We start from the raw sequence: 17,093 nt of genomic DNA on the forward strand, positions 1-17,093 counted from the left end.
TTTTATTGGTGGTGGTGGACACAGCCCCTGCGAGGCCCCCCTCTCAATTATTCATCACTGTCTGCATGAGTATTATTATTGTTATTATATTCTTAGGGCACAGGGTTGAAGAGTTACGTTTTTCTCATCACTAAAAGATGCACACACCAACCGGAACTAGGATTTGACTAGATACATCATAAATTATTTTGCACATATTGGAAGTCTTTATAGGTTGTCCGTAAATATCCGTCGTATTTTATGAAAAACAGTTTTCAAGATAAAGAACGGTTTTAGTTTGAGATCAACTATTTCTTCCATTTTGAAATGTCCACATTTCTAAGCCGTTTGATTATACTTAAATTATTGTTTTTAATTTTTCTTTTTGAATTATACTATAATATTAATCATATATTTTTATTAGGAAAAAAATTAAAAACAATAATTTTATTTATACAATTAAAATTTTTAGTTGACTTAAAAGTAAAAGTTATCCAAACACTTTTCATCGGTTATAAGTCAAGTTCACTTATCACTTCCGATCTCCTTCTTTACGTTAAGCAATCTTTTAAACTAAATTAAAATGACCCCTTAAACGGGAGTAATAAGAATAGAGTTTGTCTGGTGTGTGCCATGGGGCATGGGCACATGTTGAGTATAAAATTTTATGTATTTGGCTATTTTGATTGATATGATTATTGTATATGTATGATATCCATCATTATTAAAGAATAAAAATCAATCAAAATGATTCAAACTCATAAAATTTTTTGTTAACATGTGCAGCACACCGAAAAACCAATAAGAATATATGTTAACCTGTTTCTTCAAAAAAGAATATATGCTAACCTAGCTAGTAGAGAAGGAATGCCGATAACAAAAGCCGTAGCTTCATAGCTTGCAAATACAACTAAACTAGAAATGTGTTTTGAGTGGAGAAGCTAGCCAGCTAGAGTACACAGAGAGGAAAATATATATTTCGAATAATTAATCTGAGTGTAAAGCTAAAAGGCGAGGACGTGCATGCATTCCAGAGCAGGGCTAATAACAGACGGGGCTGCAGCACCTGATCAGCGTGAAATAAGGTTCATTCAGCACTGCCTCTTTTTAATCGATAAATCTGAATAATTCGAGAAAGTCAGTTAATTATGTTATTTTGTCCGTTTACAAACTTTTGTCCCTCACTTTTATTTAATTATTTAAAAAATTGACATTTTAAAATCATAGACTCCGCTGGTACTATAAAAAAAAGAGAGAGACATGGTGTCACCATACGTGCATGGACGGAACGTTGTGCAACCTGTTTTCTACTAGTAGTATTTATCTTAAGAAACAAGTAATCAGAGCAACTCAGTCGTCCTCAGTCCTCAGTCGGCCCCTCCTCCTATCTCACAGTACTCATCAGGCATGCAGTAGCAATACTCAGTTTGATCAGTTGCTGATAATTTCAGAATTATTATGTAACATGCCATTGCCATGGACTTTTCTAAATCTTCGTCTATATATACATATATTTTTTTCTGCGGTTTTTTATGATGTGTCCAGCAGCATACATTAATAAAATTTTCTGATTTTTATTGGCTTAAACTCTCAATTCTTTAAATGACTTCTTGAACATAATATTTTTGATTGATCACATAATTTTGAACATGAGCCTACTTTTTAAAGGCCTTCTCAAATTTAAGTAAGGGGTTCTTGAAAATTTATCTTTAAAACAGAAGGTATTGCCAAATTTAATTAAAATTTTGTGCTAACTTATATATTAATTTGTCAAATAATTGTTGGGATAACAACTCAAAGAACTCCGACTAATATTACACATAACATTTATTTAATTATTAGACAACATAATTTTGCTGAAATAAAACAAATTATTCTCAACTATTGAAACATGTATTTTAGAATAATTTTTTAGAAAAAATTAAAATTAAAATAGTTACAAATGTCAATATATAAAAGGTTTTATAATTCAACAACGATAATGTATATAATATATTAAGAATATGATGATATAATCAGATAAAAAACATTGTAATTATAATAAATAATAAAATTTTAAAAATTATTTAAAAAACATGTCATAATAACTTATCCTAATGCTGAATTGACTCATTTTTAAAAAAAATCAAAAAAAAATCAAACTCCTTTCAAGTCCCCTCAATCCAGACAGGTCATCTCATCCCTAACTGATACCACGTTACCATTGTGTGCCAGAATCCATTCAAATCCCAGAAGTTAACTCTTACAAAATCTTGCAAACAATGTGCAGATTAGACTTTCAGACCACCATTAAATTCGAGTACAATAAATTTGAACTACATTAAATCTGAATAGGAACTAAATCATAACACCAGACAGAGTATATTCAATAAATAAATTTTATCATTTGTATTTGAACATGAGTATATATTGTCTAAAGTTCATACACTTGAGATACGGCCAAAGAAGATACTAGTATTAATAGAAATACAAAAATGACGAAGAAAAATAAGGAAAAAGAAGAGAAAAAGGGAGAAATTAAAGAAGGTCGCAGAGAAGAAAGTTTAAAGAAACTGAAAAGGAATGGCCAGTAAGGTACTGATGAAGCCGTGTTGAATGAAAAAGGTAGTATGTAGTACGATTGTACACAATTCTTTGTCAGCAGCGGTTGCTTGTAATCACATGCTCTCTCGTATTATTCATAAATATAGTCAATATATGTGTCTTCTATACTTGCTCAACACCATATACCGTATAAAATTTTCCATCATATTTTTGTTGTTAATTATTTGTCTTCTATTTAAATAAAAGTAGGAACGAAATATGGTTGTAAAAATTAGGAATTGAAATTAATCGTTTGAATTGTCAATTTAAAAATTATCGATTTTTTTTTTACATATCATAGATTTTTAATAAAATCGAGTGTAAATTGATAAATTATATTTTTTAAAAATTAATCAAGAACTTTTATAACACTAATAAGGAATCCTATATATTATTTAACAAATTTATTGAAATTTTTTGTGTCGCCAATTATATATAGTGGCGAGTTAGGGTATACGTGTAATTATTAATGATAACGCAAAAATAATTGGACTTCTGATGAGCAGCAAGCTGGCCACAATCATGATTCAAATATACTGGGATGCAAAAGTAGATTATGTGGGCACGGCTAGAAAGAACAATAGAAGAATGTGTGTCTGTTTTATTACAATGTAGTAATACTTACACACGGTTTAGCCACTTAATTAGTTTCTTAGCAGTGAATTATATGCATAAACAAGCACAGCAGACCCATAATAAAGTGCATTCCAGATCCAGATATAATAAATGTTTTAAAACCTATTCGTACACATAAGAGATTACCAGATCAGGAAAAAAGTTCGGCACTTTATAAAGCAATTAAATGCTCTCCCCACATCAAAAGAGAGTTTTGTTCTTTTACTGTAAAGAAATAGTTGATTAAGCAGACCCTGATCTCGTGCATAACAGTTTGGATACTCTAAGATGTATTGAAACGTCGATGGAACTCGCTTTTCTTGATTTCGTTATACTAAATAACAAGCTGTCGAAGATCCTAGGGTTCTCAAATATATGATCTACCAACTTTGAATACTTTGGCATATATCAATATAATTCTTCATCATGATCCAAACTTTTGTATATACTTTACATCAAAAGCAACGAGTCTTTAGTTTTACAGCTTGGACCCCCCTCCCTTCTTACAAATTTGCTATGAATTTTGTATATTTAAAATACATAATGCGGATTAATAAGTGTGAGCAGAGTCCTCGTTCTTGTATATGCTGAATTAGTTTTCGGAATTTTGGGGTTTTTGTTACGTGAAATAACAGTCTGCATAGTATCAGACATGTCTATAGTCTTGTGCAAACAGTGTACAGTATGCGATACGTTAGAAATTTGGGGGACAACATTTCGATCTGGATATGTAATAAAGGATGACCGTGAAAAGTTAAATTTGATCCTTTAAGGCGAGTCCATTTAGTCTTTTACGCATATCTCGTATGAATATTTTTAAAAATATGGAGTACTTTATTGATAAAATGAGTTGTTAAAAGTAAATCAGTCGTTGATTGTCGGATATCCAATATTTGCTTGCAGCTTGGAATCCATGTATGTCCGTTCACAGGGGCCGTTTCAGTTATCTTAAAAAATTGATTTTTTATTTAAATTAAAGAACTAGAATAAAATTGAGAAGTAAATTAATAATTATAAGTTATTAAAGTTTTTGAAAAGGAAGCAAAATTTGTAAAAAAAAGGTTAGTATTTTCTACTTCCAACTTCTTTTGCATGAAAATATTTCTTACTTATTTACACAAACGAGTCAACAAAAGAAAAACAGGCTTGTATGTTGGTTCTAATCTTTGACTTGGAAGCTTTTGGAAGATTAGTTTTATTATCGTCGACAGGGTTTAATTTGAAAGCATATTTACATTCCTGATATTTACTTTTGTAGTTTCAGAAACTGAGCAGCAGCTGTACGTGTGGCCAAGAACTTAAAGCCAAAGAGGCCGCAATGGTATCATAAATGATCCCTCTAGTGTCTTCCGAAATATATATCACAAATTTGGATACATTTGATTTTTGGGTGTATATATTGAGGTAGATATATAAATGGAAGACGATTAACGCACTAATGAGTAAAGTTAGTCTCCGTATTCCGGAACACGAAAATACACGATATAAAATTTACAGAAAAAGTGGTAGTGCAGCCACATAAGTGGACTTGTTCGGTGTTGATGCTTAAAACTCTTAGTAGTTGCTAGAGTAATTAGTGACATATATAGATTGGGGAACATAAACATATTACAAATATATGTGACTAGTAGAAAGTTGAGGGGGAGAGAAAGAGAAAGAGAAGGATGATGGGGCCGTTGTCGTGTACCTAAATTCAAAGGGGCTTCATCTCTCTCTACTAGTAAGTATTCTCTTGAACGACAGGATCCGGGTCTGCCGCTCCCCATTGCTTAGCCTCTCTACCACAACATCATATCCCCTCTCTTCGCCTCTCTTCTCTTTTTATCCAATCCGAAGATTAGCTTCGGTTGATGGAAATGGAAGACCATCAGTATGGCATAGCGGATCTAAGGCACTTCATGAACGCCCGCCCCGCCACCTCCACCTCCGTCGGCTCCAATCTGTTCAATCAACCGACAGCCGAGCTCATGAATAACCCGGTTCATCATCATCATCGTCAGCATCAGCATCAGCTTCATCACAGCACCGATCAGCTAGCCGCGCAGCAGCACTTGGAGATGCTTATCTCTACGCGTCACCAGCTCAACTCTTCTTCGGACCAAATGAGTCCATTGCCGACTCCTCGCTCTTCGGCCTTTCTTCATCATCATCACCAGCATCATCCGCAACAGCAGCATCAGCTGTTTCGGTCTGATTCCACGGCTACTGCCGGGACTTCAGCAGCGACTCTGGATATGGACCTCCAGATGAGCGGTGGAGGTGGAAATGGAGACGGCGGTACCGGAAGGTGGCCTAGACAAGAGACGCTCACTCTTCTGGAGATCAGATCACGGCTTGATCCTAAGTTCAAAGAAGCCAATCAGAAAGGCCCTCTTTGGGATGAAGTCTCTAGGTATGAACACATACAATCTCTTCTTTCCTTAAACCTAGCTGCATATTATAACATTCATCACTATACCCTAGACTAGATGCATGATTATAAGATATCTCTCTCCCTCTCTCCCTCTCTCAATCTCTCTAGATCTCTCTCACCCTCGGCTTCTTTCTCATTCTCAGACTTCAACCGACTCCTCTATGACAATTAGGTTTCTGATAACAATCAACACACGGTCACATGCGAGTGGGGGAGAGAGAATTAGGGAGGAGGGAGACGACGAATATAAATAAAATATAAAATATCTTGTTTCCGTCTTATCTGCCACTTGATTTTTTAATTCTTCGTTATACCTTCATGATTGACTAGAGCTTCCACTGTTCATCCCTAATCTTCTTGCTACCTTTTACACAATTCACCAACACCATTTAATCCCCCATATCATACTAATATTACCAACTGTTTGCTTCTATTCCTCGTTTCGGATCAAAGATCAACTGTTGCTGAATCCGATCCATATTCGATATCGCTGGTTTACATATTGTTCAAGAACTATCAAAAAAACTACTGCTTACGAAGTTGAGTATTCATCTCGGTTAATCAAAAGCTTAATCATTAGTTTTGTATATGTGTAAGTGTAATCTAGTATTTGAAGGTAGTGAAAATTATTCCATCAGGAAAAGACAATGTGTATGTAGAAGCAGCTATCCCAATGTCTCGCCTTTCTCCAGAAAACTTTATTAAAATGACAAAAAAAATTCCTTCATGATCATTAGCAAAGATCATTATGACTCGACCTAAGTTTACACTTTATTTCCACTTTGATTCATCCTCGCTTATTAGTGGACTACATATGGGTATTTTTTATCATTAAGATTCTTCCCCTCCCATATGTATGTAATCATTATCTTCTACATTCGAATCGCTTTTTGCATATTTTAATGAAATTTGTATTCGTCACTTTATATTATCCTTTGTGTAGAATAATGAGCGTTGATCATGGGTACCAAAGAAGTGGAAAGAAATGCAGAGAAAAATTCGAGAATTTGTACAAGTATTACAAGAAGACTAAAGAAGGGAAAGCCGGGAGGCAGGATGGTAAGCATTATAGATTCTTTCGACAGCTTGAGGCTCTCTATGGTGAATCGTCGAGCAACAATCCGACTACATCGGTTCTGAACAATGCACATTTAAGTGGAGCTGGAGTTGCTGCGTTTCCGTATGGGAGTTCTCAGGTTCCGAATCAGGAAGTGTTTCATCAGACTCCGAGGCAGATGATTGATGATAGCTTTACTCCGTCGAACTCCTCGGCTTTTGTTACTTCTTCGTCGGATGAGTACTGCAGTGATCTGAATGCGGCCGCGTTGAAGAGAAAAGGTAAGAGGAGTTGGAAGGCGAAGATAAAGGATTTTATTGATGGACAGATGAGGAAACTTATGGATAAGCAGGAGGTTTGGCTCGAGAAGATGATGAAGAGTATCGAGCATAAGGAGCAGGAGAGGATGATGCGCGAGGAGGAATGGAGGAAACAGGAGGCAGCTAGGACCGAGAGAGAGCACAAATTTTGGGAAAAGGAAAGAGCTTGGATTGAAGCGCGGGATGCTGGCCTAATGGAAGCCTTGCACAAGCTAACCGGGACTAAAGACATTAGGGCCCCGGTTAGGTCTTCATCTCCTGATCAAGGTGATCATGGGGAGCTTCTGTCAATGAGGGCTGCTCATCATCAACATCCGCTTCAAAACCCGAACGATAATGGGAGTGAGACGATGATGCCAAACAGCAGCGAGAGCTGGCCAGAATGTGAGATCACGAGACTGATCCAACTGAGGAGTAGCATGGAGCCGATGTTTGTTCAGCAAAGCGGGACTTCAGAAGAGGAAGTGTTGTGGGAGGAGATCGCATCTAACATGGCGTGCTTGGGATATGACAATCGGAGTGCTGCAATGTGCAAAGAGAAGTGGGAAAGCATCAACAATTATCTAGCCAAAGCCAAGGATCAATCTAGCAAGAAACGCAAAGAGAACAACGTGACTCCCACAGTAAGCAGCAGCTGTTTTTACTTTCAGAACAACGAATCGATCTGCAATAATCAAGGCGGAGAAGGAGAGTACCGAGAAACCAATGATCTAGGAGGCGGAGGAGCCCTCGGAGGTCTTGAATTGACGACATCGCTACTGATACAAAGTGGCCACCATGAGAACGCCTCAAGGCCGCCTCCAGATTCCAATGTAGCCAGCAGCACAATGCAAGGTAGCTCATTTAGGTTTTTCATGGGAGATCAGACAGATAACTTATGGGAAAATTATGGATTGAAGCCGAGTAAGGGCGATAATTAATCACTAATTATCATTAGTGAATACTTAATTAATCTGTTTGGTGTACCTTGTTTTAAGTTGTGCTAGCTTCACGGAAGAGGAGTTCGAACTAGTACATAAAGCTGGAGTATGTTTTCAGGTAATTAAATCGTGATGTGACCACGTATTGATTGCATCAAATATCAGTTGTAATATGTATGCAACTTATTAATTAATCTCTTCAGTTTTTTTATTCTGTATGCTTTAATTTAAACTCCTGCAAAACTGTCAAGCTGGTCTCTCTTTGGTCCTGTTGATTCTCATTCTTCCAGTGTGTAATTATCATTACACCGCTGGTTACCTGAAAAAAAAACATCATCCTGTAGGTTATTCTACATGCTTCTTCTGTTACGATTCTCGTTTATGGTCAATCTTATCGATATTTGTATTATCACGAGTCAGTACGAGTTAACAATATCCTGAATATAAACCTCTCTAATCCGGCATTAAGAATCACTGGGAATGGCTTTTCGTGCTTCAAATAAATGTATATACGAGGCGCCGTTGACTTGCTTGCTAACGAATGGAAGATACTCCTATGAGAGAATTGATCTTAACTAGAGTCTAAAAGAGACGAAACACAACTCCGAACTTTCATTATCATCAACACTGATTCGACCTTGAAAAACCTAAGCAAACAAGAACTCGAAACTCTAGCAGCCAGGTTATATTCGGCATCTACCTATAGTTCATACAACTGACTTAAATTTCTGAAAAAAGTGTATGCGTGTGTCTGTAAACATATACACGTAATTAACACCAAAATAACACAAAGTCACAAACTATAGGCAGCTACACACATGTTCACGTATGCAGACTGATGAAACAGGACGATGATATGTCCCACTGTAAGAAAGCTAGACCCTGGGAAAGCAACTACCTACCAAGCTACGAAGCTAGGGAGCTAACTAGCTAGTAGGTCAAATTATATATTTCTAGATCACCACACCGAAAAATTCCGTTTGCCTTTGCACATAGCTTAGAGCCTTAGATTTATACTACTAATGTATGATTACAGTGTGTATAAATAGGCAAGCCTAGCTGGAGCTTTTACTCTTTGTTTGACCACCTTTTCAGATAAAAGCTGCATGACAAGATTTAATTAGCAATGTATTGATTTCAACCACATTCACCGAGTCCCATGATGGAACATTCACTCTTCTTCACTTAAGCTCAAGTTTTCACTTAAGATGCTTTATTAATTATATACTCCATTATTGCATGTGGATCAGATCAATTATTTCTTTTATCTGGAGATTTTGTCATTGACAAAGATATTTAACAGAGTACTAGATTGATTGAATTTGGATTGCTGGTTTAAAATGAGGAATGTGTTCCAGAATAAGTAAACCGTTTTTGACACAGTTAAGGGATGTAGCTAACTTTTTGAAGAAAACTAATGACTTTATGGTGGAAATTCAAAAGGAGATATGGACTTCTGAAGCTAGATTCTCCAGCACAATGTCAAGATATGTGCATATGTTATGGTATACACAAAGGCAGAGGGAGACATGCTACATCACACAGCTCACAGCTGGTCTGCATTAGTCTTTATACAAATCTACACATTATATGATCAAGACTCAAGAGTACAGGCCACTTGCTCTTGTCCACCGACTTGGAATGCTGAGATGGGGATTAGGAACCTCATCCTGGTTATGTACTTTTAACAGTACTGCGGTCAGTCATGAGCTCTAATAATTCTACACAAATTGACAGTCATCAACTCCTTGGGCCTCTTTTATTTTATATAATAATGACATGTAAGATCCTAGCAAGAAATTGTAGCTCTATTGGTAATTTATTATTGTCGATATGATATAATCTATGGTAATGCACCGGGAAGTGTCATCAGACGAATCAACGCTCCAAATAATTAACTTTACTATTTTCATTTATCAGCTATAAAAAGATACTAAAGTATATATTTAATTAATGCGGATGAAAAGAATATATACGGGAAAACTTTTCTGCATATATTAAGAACCTAAATTCGTATTTTATATAATTATTTGGCATATGATACGTTGAATCACACTGTGTAGAGCTCCAGTTAGGCTCACAACTTCGGCTATCGGGTTACAATCGCGGCTCAAAATTTTTACTCAAACCGAACCCGACCTGAAATTTTAATGGGTCAAAATATCAAATCCGAACCCGATCCAAAATATTTATTAATAAATATTTTTTAAAATAATAAATAAATGTCATCTTAATTGAAATAAATTAATTTTAATTAAATTTAAATAATAAATATTGTAAAAATAATATAAATATATGTATTTTGTATAAATATGCATAATATTTATATTATATATTAATTTTCGGGTAACCCGAATTCGACCTGAAAACCCGTTTTTCCGTTGATATTGTGTCAACCCGAATTCAACTAAAACCTTAGAAACTTCGACCCGCATTCGTGTTTTGCGGATCGAATTCGTTTCGGGTTATCAAGTTGGGTTAGATCTGTTTCGAGCCCTGCACCGGTTCAGCATAGGCTATAAAGTAGAGTTTGCCTTAAAAAGTTGAGTTTAGAACTGATAAATCATAATTAACTTTTATTTATATAGTCGTGTGAAAAGGTTATTAGTGTTTTTTGACTAACACAAGTTGAAAATTCTAATTACTTTTATCTTGTTTTTGTTTTTGTTTTTATAATTTGACTTTCCAAATATATATATAATCATTTCTTTCATTACTATGTTGGTAATTTTATATCTAAAAAATTGTAAATAGTAATGAATTTATCAAAACTGATAAATTAAAATTAATTTTTTACAACCCACAAAATTTACTTAAAAAGTTTAGCAACATTGTAAATTATAAAGTATCTTTTACTCCAAGAACTTAGCGGTTTCTTGGTTTGTGTTTGTACATTGTTCACAGATTTACGTATGTGTTTGTACCTGCTACCTAGGTATGTGTGACAGTGTGAGTCTGTGAGAGACTCCGGTACGGATTAAGCTTCTCAGTGTAATGCATGCATGAAGATTGAGAAGATAGATCACCGATTCTCCTCCATTTCTCTCATCTTTCATGCAATCAATAAATTTCGTATACGTCAGCTTTTGCTTTTCACTTGGATTCTCATTTTCCTCATCCATGAAACTCCACATAAACATGCATCATGGCTCCACGTTCTTTTCCTCATCAGTTCTAAACCTGTCTCTTCTTTTCACATCTTTCCTTTTTCTCTCGTCAACAATTAATATCACTCCCCCCAACTCCCGAGTATCCCTTCACACTCTACTTAAAATGCTGCTATTCACTGGCAGTGAAAATAAAATAAAATGGAGAGAGTGATGATGCAATTGATTTGACAAGTAACTGAAGAAAGAACTGAGAACTCAGAGCTTGTAAGAAGCCCGAATTGGAAGGGAAGAAGACTGTGCACACTTTGCTTATCCACTTTTTAAGGTATTCGATTAGACACTGTTTGTCTGTTTCACATGAGATAAATACTACGCCTCATGCATTTCACTGTTGCTGTTGTTAATGGCTACTGAAGTTACCTCTCTTCTTCCACCCTCTGCTGCGTTTTATTGCTTCTGATTCTCGTTATGCGTGCAAGCTATCGCTGTACATGCACTCCCATTTATGGTCCTGCGTTCTATTATGGAGTATTAACATGTATGCCTTTATACATTCCTAAATCGAGGGTTTCCCTTGTCTTTATCTGCCTGCTTCTTTTCTTGGACTGTGAGCTCGTCTGGCTGGTTATGTTGAAGTTTGTTCGATTCAAAATTAAATACACTCACGCACCTATTTTACGGATTCATATATACGGAGAGCAAAAAAAAATAATTATTTGTTTATATATAGTAGAAACGAAATTTTTATTTGCTGGAGCTATCTCTCGTGAAAGTTTATGCACATTACTGTCTTGTAGTTTTTAAGAGACCTGAACTTAATTTGTTAGGATCTTGCAATGCATATGCATCAATCCGAACGAAATATTTGATTAATTTAGTTTACTGTCTGGGCTAGATATTTAAAATCACAGGTGAAACAAAATTTATATCCTATAAATATCAAAAGTGGCAGCAACTTTTATCTTAGGTATAAAGTGCCATAATATTGTAAACAAATAGATACTCAAACAAAGAAGATCTGGAGCAATATAAAGTTATGTTTCTTTTAATTATGTTTGATTTCACTAAACATATCGCCACCTACAGTGCTTTATTTCGATATCATGTGAAGAATAAAATTCTGGCAAAAAATTTTGTATTATGTAGTAATAAACGTTACCCAACTTCAGTAAAAGCCAACATCAGATATTCATCCACGCCGACCTTCAGAATTTTGAGTGCAACTAACAGAAAAATATCGAGAGCACTTCATAATCATATACATATAATATTTTATTAATTCTGGAAAAAATTCTTCTAAATTTATTGGGTGAGAATTATTCAAAAACCTTGCATTATCAAGATTAGCAGACATAAGAAACATAGATACATGATACATCATACACATGAATTATTTGCTCTGCTGATCAGGAGGTACACCTTTTAAGATTCTTCTTCCCTTTAGCAAAAAGAAATATACTTTGCGATATATTTTATGAATTGCTCAGTGCTCACTAACATAAGTTTAAGATAATAGAACGAGTACAACGTTTTTGTTTACTTTTGGCAGTCTTCTAGAAGTTTTAGAACAGAATGAAGAGATCCGCCGATCCCATAATCGCGTTGTGTTTATTTTATGAAATACTTGATTGTTATATATTAATTAAGAAAATAGAAGGAATCAACAAATATAGAGCTTTTATCGTATAAATTATGAAGATATAATGTATCGAAGATGTCTAGTGTTGATGCTCCGTTCTAGCTTGGCAGCAGCGATGGTCATAGCTTTGCTACGAAATTTCAAGTGTCAAATTCTTGTGGAAAATTGTTCTGCTGTTGAAATAATATTTGAATCGTGCTTAATTGAGTTTTTTCTAGAATACGCCTCTATTTTGCAATTGAAAGCCCACATTCTGATTAATAGTTTTATTGATTTTGAATTGCTTGCGGAGTATTTATAATGAGAACATATACTTGCATATAGAATCTCGTATTTGTATGATACAACTTTTCCTCGTTCGCCAAAATATGTTAATGGTCCTTTTTTATATATTTTTAAGTAGAATAATTTAAACAGCATTTATCAAGTTAATCCCTTATAAATTATAAATCATTATTTTACATTTTCCCAGATGGACTCTTATACACGTGTCGGACCATTTATTTAATTTACGGATGTGTGTTTAACTTATTTTATTTAACAGAATTAAGTGTTAATTTCTTGGAAAAAGCACGGGAATGACTTTATTTTTTAAATAGTTATTAGATACTTTTTGAAAAAAATTAATAGTTTTTAATTCATTATTTTATAAAAATATATAATTTTATCGACAAATATGTCTTTATTTTCAAAAGGAGCTTAGCGGCTTAATTTGTCACGAATTTCTGGAAAAATCTTGAAAACTCTGAGGAGAAGAGTCCAAGTCGAAGCCCAGTACATTTTTGGGCGGACCAGTTATTGGGATTTGGGGCTTGCAAATTAGAGATCACCCAAATTTCTGAACTGCTGTAACACTCAAATTTTCTAGAAAGTACACAATATCAAAAACGGTTTTTCTAGGGTGTGCCCATGGGCACACATTAAGCGCGGAATTTTACAAGTTTGGGAGAATTTGATTGGCTCTCTTATCTTAATAATGGTGGACCCCCCTGCAAATACAACAACCACACCAATCAAAATCTCACAAACATATCAATTTCCGCGCTTAGCATGTGCCCATGGGCACACACTAGACAAACCGTATCAAAAAATAAAGGAAAATTACTTCACTCTATTTTTTGAAGTCACTCTATATAATCAGTATAATACAACTTTCACATTCTTCGTTTTAACTCCGTAAAACAACCGCTTAAAGATTTTAGATTTGAGATGTGAAACAGTTTAATACAAATTTAACGTGCGTAGTTTCAATCTATAATACAAGTATACAACCCTCAAGCACCTACGATTTTAAACTTATCAACAGGTTGTCTTATTTTACAGTAATTTTCAGAAAAAAAAAGTGACTTCCGAATTAGTGGACAAGAGTGTGGCAATGTCATACACAAAAAAGGAAAGAATGGCAGACGCAAATAATTTTTTTTGCATATTTTCGTAAATCCATGAAGTCATGAATATATTTTCGTTAATTCATGAAGCCATGAACAGAAAATCAAAATAAAATCTTAAAGATGAAAAAAATAATCATGAATCAACTAAATCCTCTTATAAACTTCTTCTTTTTTTTTTTTTGACAAATATGGCTTATAGCCTTACAAATGAGTATCTGTTCTACGAAACTCTCGGGTGAGCCAGGGTCAAACCCAGGACCTGGGACGACAGAGGATAAGCTCTTAACCACTGAGCTATCCAACCGTGCTCATAAACTTCTTCTTCAGAATAACTATAGAAACGTCGGAATTTTTTCTTCAAAATAAGAAATAGAAACCTCGTCTGAATACCATGAAATAAGGTCTGATCCTATTCAGATAATTCCGTAAATATTCCATTTTAAATTTCAAAAAACATCATATAGTATTTTCAGGATATAAAAGAGGGAAAATAAATTCTTATTCCATCAAAATATCATGAAAGTAAAGGCGGCCAAACATGCTCATTCTCCATTCTCTACTAAACAAGAATTACTTAATTCCAAGGTGATGCATCCGCTAAATTCTTCAGATAACATCATGACAAACACCATAATCAAAAAATAATAATAAATAACAGAAAAACCAAGCCCCAACACATTAAGAATAATCCAAAACAGATTACAGATCTCAATAGTAAATAAGTTTAGAGGGTTACAAGCTTATTCTGAAGTCTTTTTGTAGTTTTCATAAAAGAAAATACTAACCCAAACTAAAAATCCAAGATATCCGAAAATAAAACTCTTGCAAATACTAACTTGTAATCCATAAAACAAGGGGAATTGCAGACCCCAAAATACTCAGTACTTGTAGTCCTTGACGTGAAGGCTCTCAGAGGCACCCTCAACCAAAGTGCTGCTGCCCTGGTACTTCCCAAGGGTTGCCTCAGAGTTGGCCTTGCATCTGGTAAGGAATGCCTCTTGAGCTGCTTTCACGTTTTCTTCTTTTCCTCCCCAAGCCTTAAGAGTGCTCTGCTGAAGAGCCCTTCCAAAGGAGAAAGACAGGCTCCATGGCTTCTTCGTCTGAAGCTTGTTCATGGCATTGAGGTTGACAGTTGCCTGCTCCTCACTCTGGCCACCAGACAAAAACACAACTGCAGGAACAGCAGGAGGCATAGTTCGCTGAAGGGCACGAACAGTGTACTCAGCAATCACCTCGGGGGTAACCTTTTCAGCATCGGAACCTGGGGTAACCATGTTGGGTTTCAAGAGAGTTCCTTCAAGCAGGACTTTGTGATCATTGAGTGCCTTGTAGCAAGCAGCAAGTACACGTTCGGTCACATCAGCACACTTGTTAATATCATGAGGTCCATCGACCAAAATCTCAGGCTCAACAATTGGCACCAAGCCATTCTCCTGGCAGATTATGGCATAACGAGCCAAACCATTGGCATTCTCATTGATAGCCAGCTGAGAGGGCTCATTAGGACCAATCTTCAGCACTGCACGCCATTTTGCAAACCTGGCACCAGCTTCATAGTACTTAGCACAACGAGCACCAAGACCGTCAAGACCCTGGGTAGTTGTCTCACCATTAGTTCCAGCAAGCTCAACTGTACCCTTGTCCACCTTAATTCCGGGAAGAACTCCTCCTTCCTTGAGGACATCAACAAAAGGCTTGCCTGCAGACAACCAAAATCAGAATGTTAATAAAATTCAAGGATAATAAGCCACTATAAGATTACTGAGTATCCACATTTACATCAATAGAAGAAAATCCCTCCAGACTCCCAACCATAACAATATCAAAATTTCAAGAGATACTTCAGTGAGTCAATACAAAAGAAATTAGAAGCAGTTAAAGAATCATAAGAGTAAAATATACCAGCAGCAGTGCTCTGATAAAGAGTTTCCTCAAAAAGAATTACTCCGCTGAGGTACTGGAGGCACCCAGGAGTGCAGAAGAGAAGCTCACGGAGTGCCCTCCTGTTGTTCTCAACATTCTCAACATTAATGCTGGAGAGACGCTTGCCAATTGTACCAGTAGACTCATCAGCAGCAAGAATACCCTTTCCGGGGGTTCCAATGTAGGCAGCATTGGCGATAAGCTCATCTATCAAACACATCAAATCAAGAACATTATAAATAAATCTTAACACCACAAACAAAACTGAAAAGAAAATTGAGGCAGAAACCGATATTTAGACCAAAAAGGTGAAAGCTAACAAAGATCATAAATCCATCTCAATATTAACAACACGTTTCAACATAATTGAGTGTGTATCTGATAATCTTTAAAGACCAAGAAAAACAAAATACATGTTATGATGCACAAAACAGCAAACAAATCACAGAATATAGAGATCGGCTTAGTTGTAACGCATATAATAACAGGGTCATCGTGACTTACTAACTTGTACTAATTTTGAAGATCTGAGAAAATTAAACACTCTGATCTACATATTTAGTGTGATCCCCAATAATTAAATAAATTATAATTACAATTATACAGTAATTAACTAACAAAAGTGAATCATCAGCAATCAAGCATATCAACAACAATCAAAACCCTCAATAAAAACAGATCTAAACAACTCTCAGATAATATCGTAAATCTAATTAGTAAAAATCAGCAGCAGATAGGATAGTTACCACATAGTAAAATCATAGTTCAATAAATCACAAACAGAGCAACAGCAGCACGAAATAGATATAAAAAGCGAAGCACGATGGATAAATTCAGATACAAATAGTGAAGCAGAGTAAATATGCAGATCTGAGATATAATAATTAATAAAAAGAGAAGATCAAGATGAGAGGACTAACCAGCGTATTTGCCCCTGTAGCAAGACATGTTTGATCCGGGAGAGATTAATTAACGAGAGAGAGATAGAGAAAAAGAGAAACTTAGGGTTTATGTGTGTGTGTGGTGGGTGGGGGTGTATATATATTGGTGATGCGGCAGTAGGTAAATAATATGGGCGGAAGACAATAGGAGGAAATGAGTAAAAGAGAAGGTTCCAGAACGCCGCCTGCGTCTTCTGTTTTT

The 17,093-nt window shown here is 35.4% G+C and overlaps 2 protein-coding genes across 2 annotated transcripts; one reads left to right on the forward strand and one right to left on the reverse strand.

Annotated features, from left to right (window-relative positions):
* Positions 1 to 4,701: 4,701 nt before the first annotated feature.
* On the forward strand, positions 4,702 to 8,098 carry LOC108219074 (trihelix transcription factor PTL). Its single transcript, XM_017392328.2, has 2 exons — positions 4,702 to 5,569; positions 6,534 to 8,098. Exons 1-2 carry the CDS (start codon positions 5,028 to 5,030, stop codon positions 7,885 to 7,887), a joined length of 1,896 nt encoding a protein of 631 aa, XP_017247817.1. The 5' UTR covers positions 4,702 to 5,027; the 3' UTR covers positions 7,888 to 8,098.
* Positions 8,099 to 14,679: 6,581 nt separating this feature from the next.
* Positions 14,680 to 17,093, reverse strand: LOC108219129 (fructose-bisphosphate aldolase 1, cytoplasmic). The gene is made up of 3 exons (XM_017392419.2): positions 16,871 to 17,093; positions 15,930 to 16,157; positions 14,680 to 15,726 (listed from the first exon to the last, which is right to left on the reverse strand). The coding sequence occupies exons 1-3, from the start codon at positions 16,896 to 16,898 to the stop codon at positions 14,906 to 14,908; spliced, it is 1,077 nt and encodes a 358-aa protein (XP_017247908.1). The 5' UTR covers positions 16,899 to 17,093; the 3' UTR covers positions 14,680 to 14,905.

The sequence above is a fragment of the Daucus carota genome, chromosome 4 (genome assembly GCF_001625215.2).
Source record: "Daucus carota subsp. sativus chromosome 4, DH1 v3.0, whole genome shotgun sequence".
Classification (NCBI taxonomy): domain Eukaryota; kingdom Viridiplantae; phylum Streptophyta; class Magnoliopsida; order Apiales; family Apiaceae; genus Daucus; species Daucus carota.

Coding starts and splice junctions, on each gene's coding strand:
- LOC108219129 (XM_017392419.2), bottom strand. CDS start 16,898: ATGTCTTGCTACAGGGGCAAATACGCTG. Junction 16,158..16,870: donor CTACAGGGGCAAATACGCTG/GTTAGTCCTCTC, acceptor TGTGTTTGATAG/ATGAGCTTATCGCCAATGCT. Junction 15,727..15,929: donor TTATCAGAGCACTGCTGCTG/GTATATTTTACT, acceptor GGTTGTCTGCAG/GCAAGCCTTTTGTTGATGTC.
- LOC108219074 (XM_017392328.2), top strand. CDS start 5,028: ATGGAAATGGAAGACCATCAGTATGGCATAGCGGATCTAAGGCACTTC. Junction 5,570..6,533: donor CTTTGGGATGAAGTCTCTAG/GTATGAACACAT, acceptor TCCTTTGTGTAG/AATAATGAGCGTTGATCATG.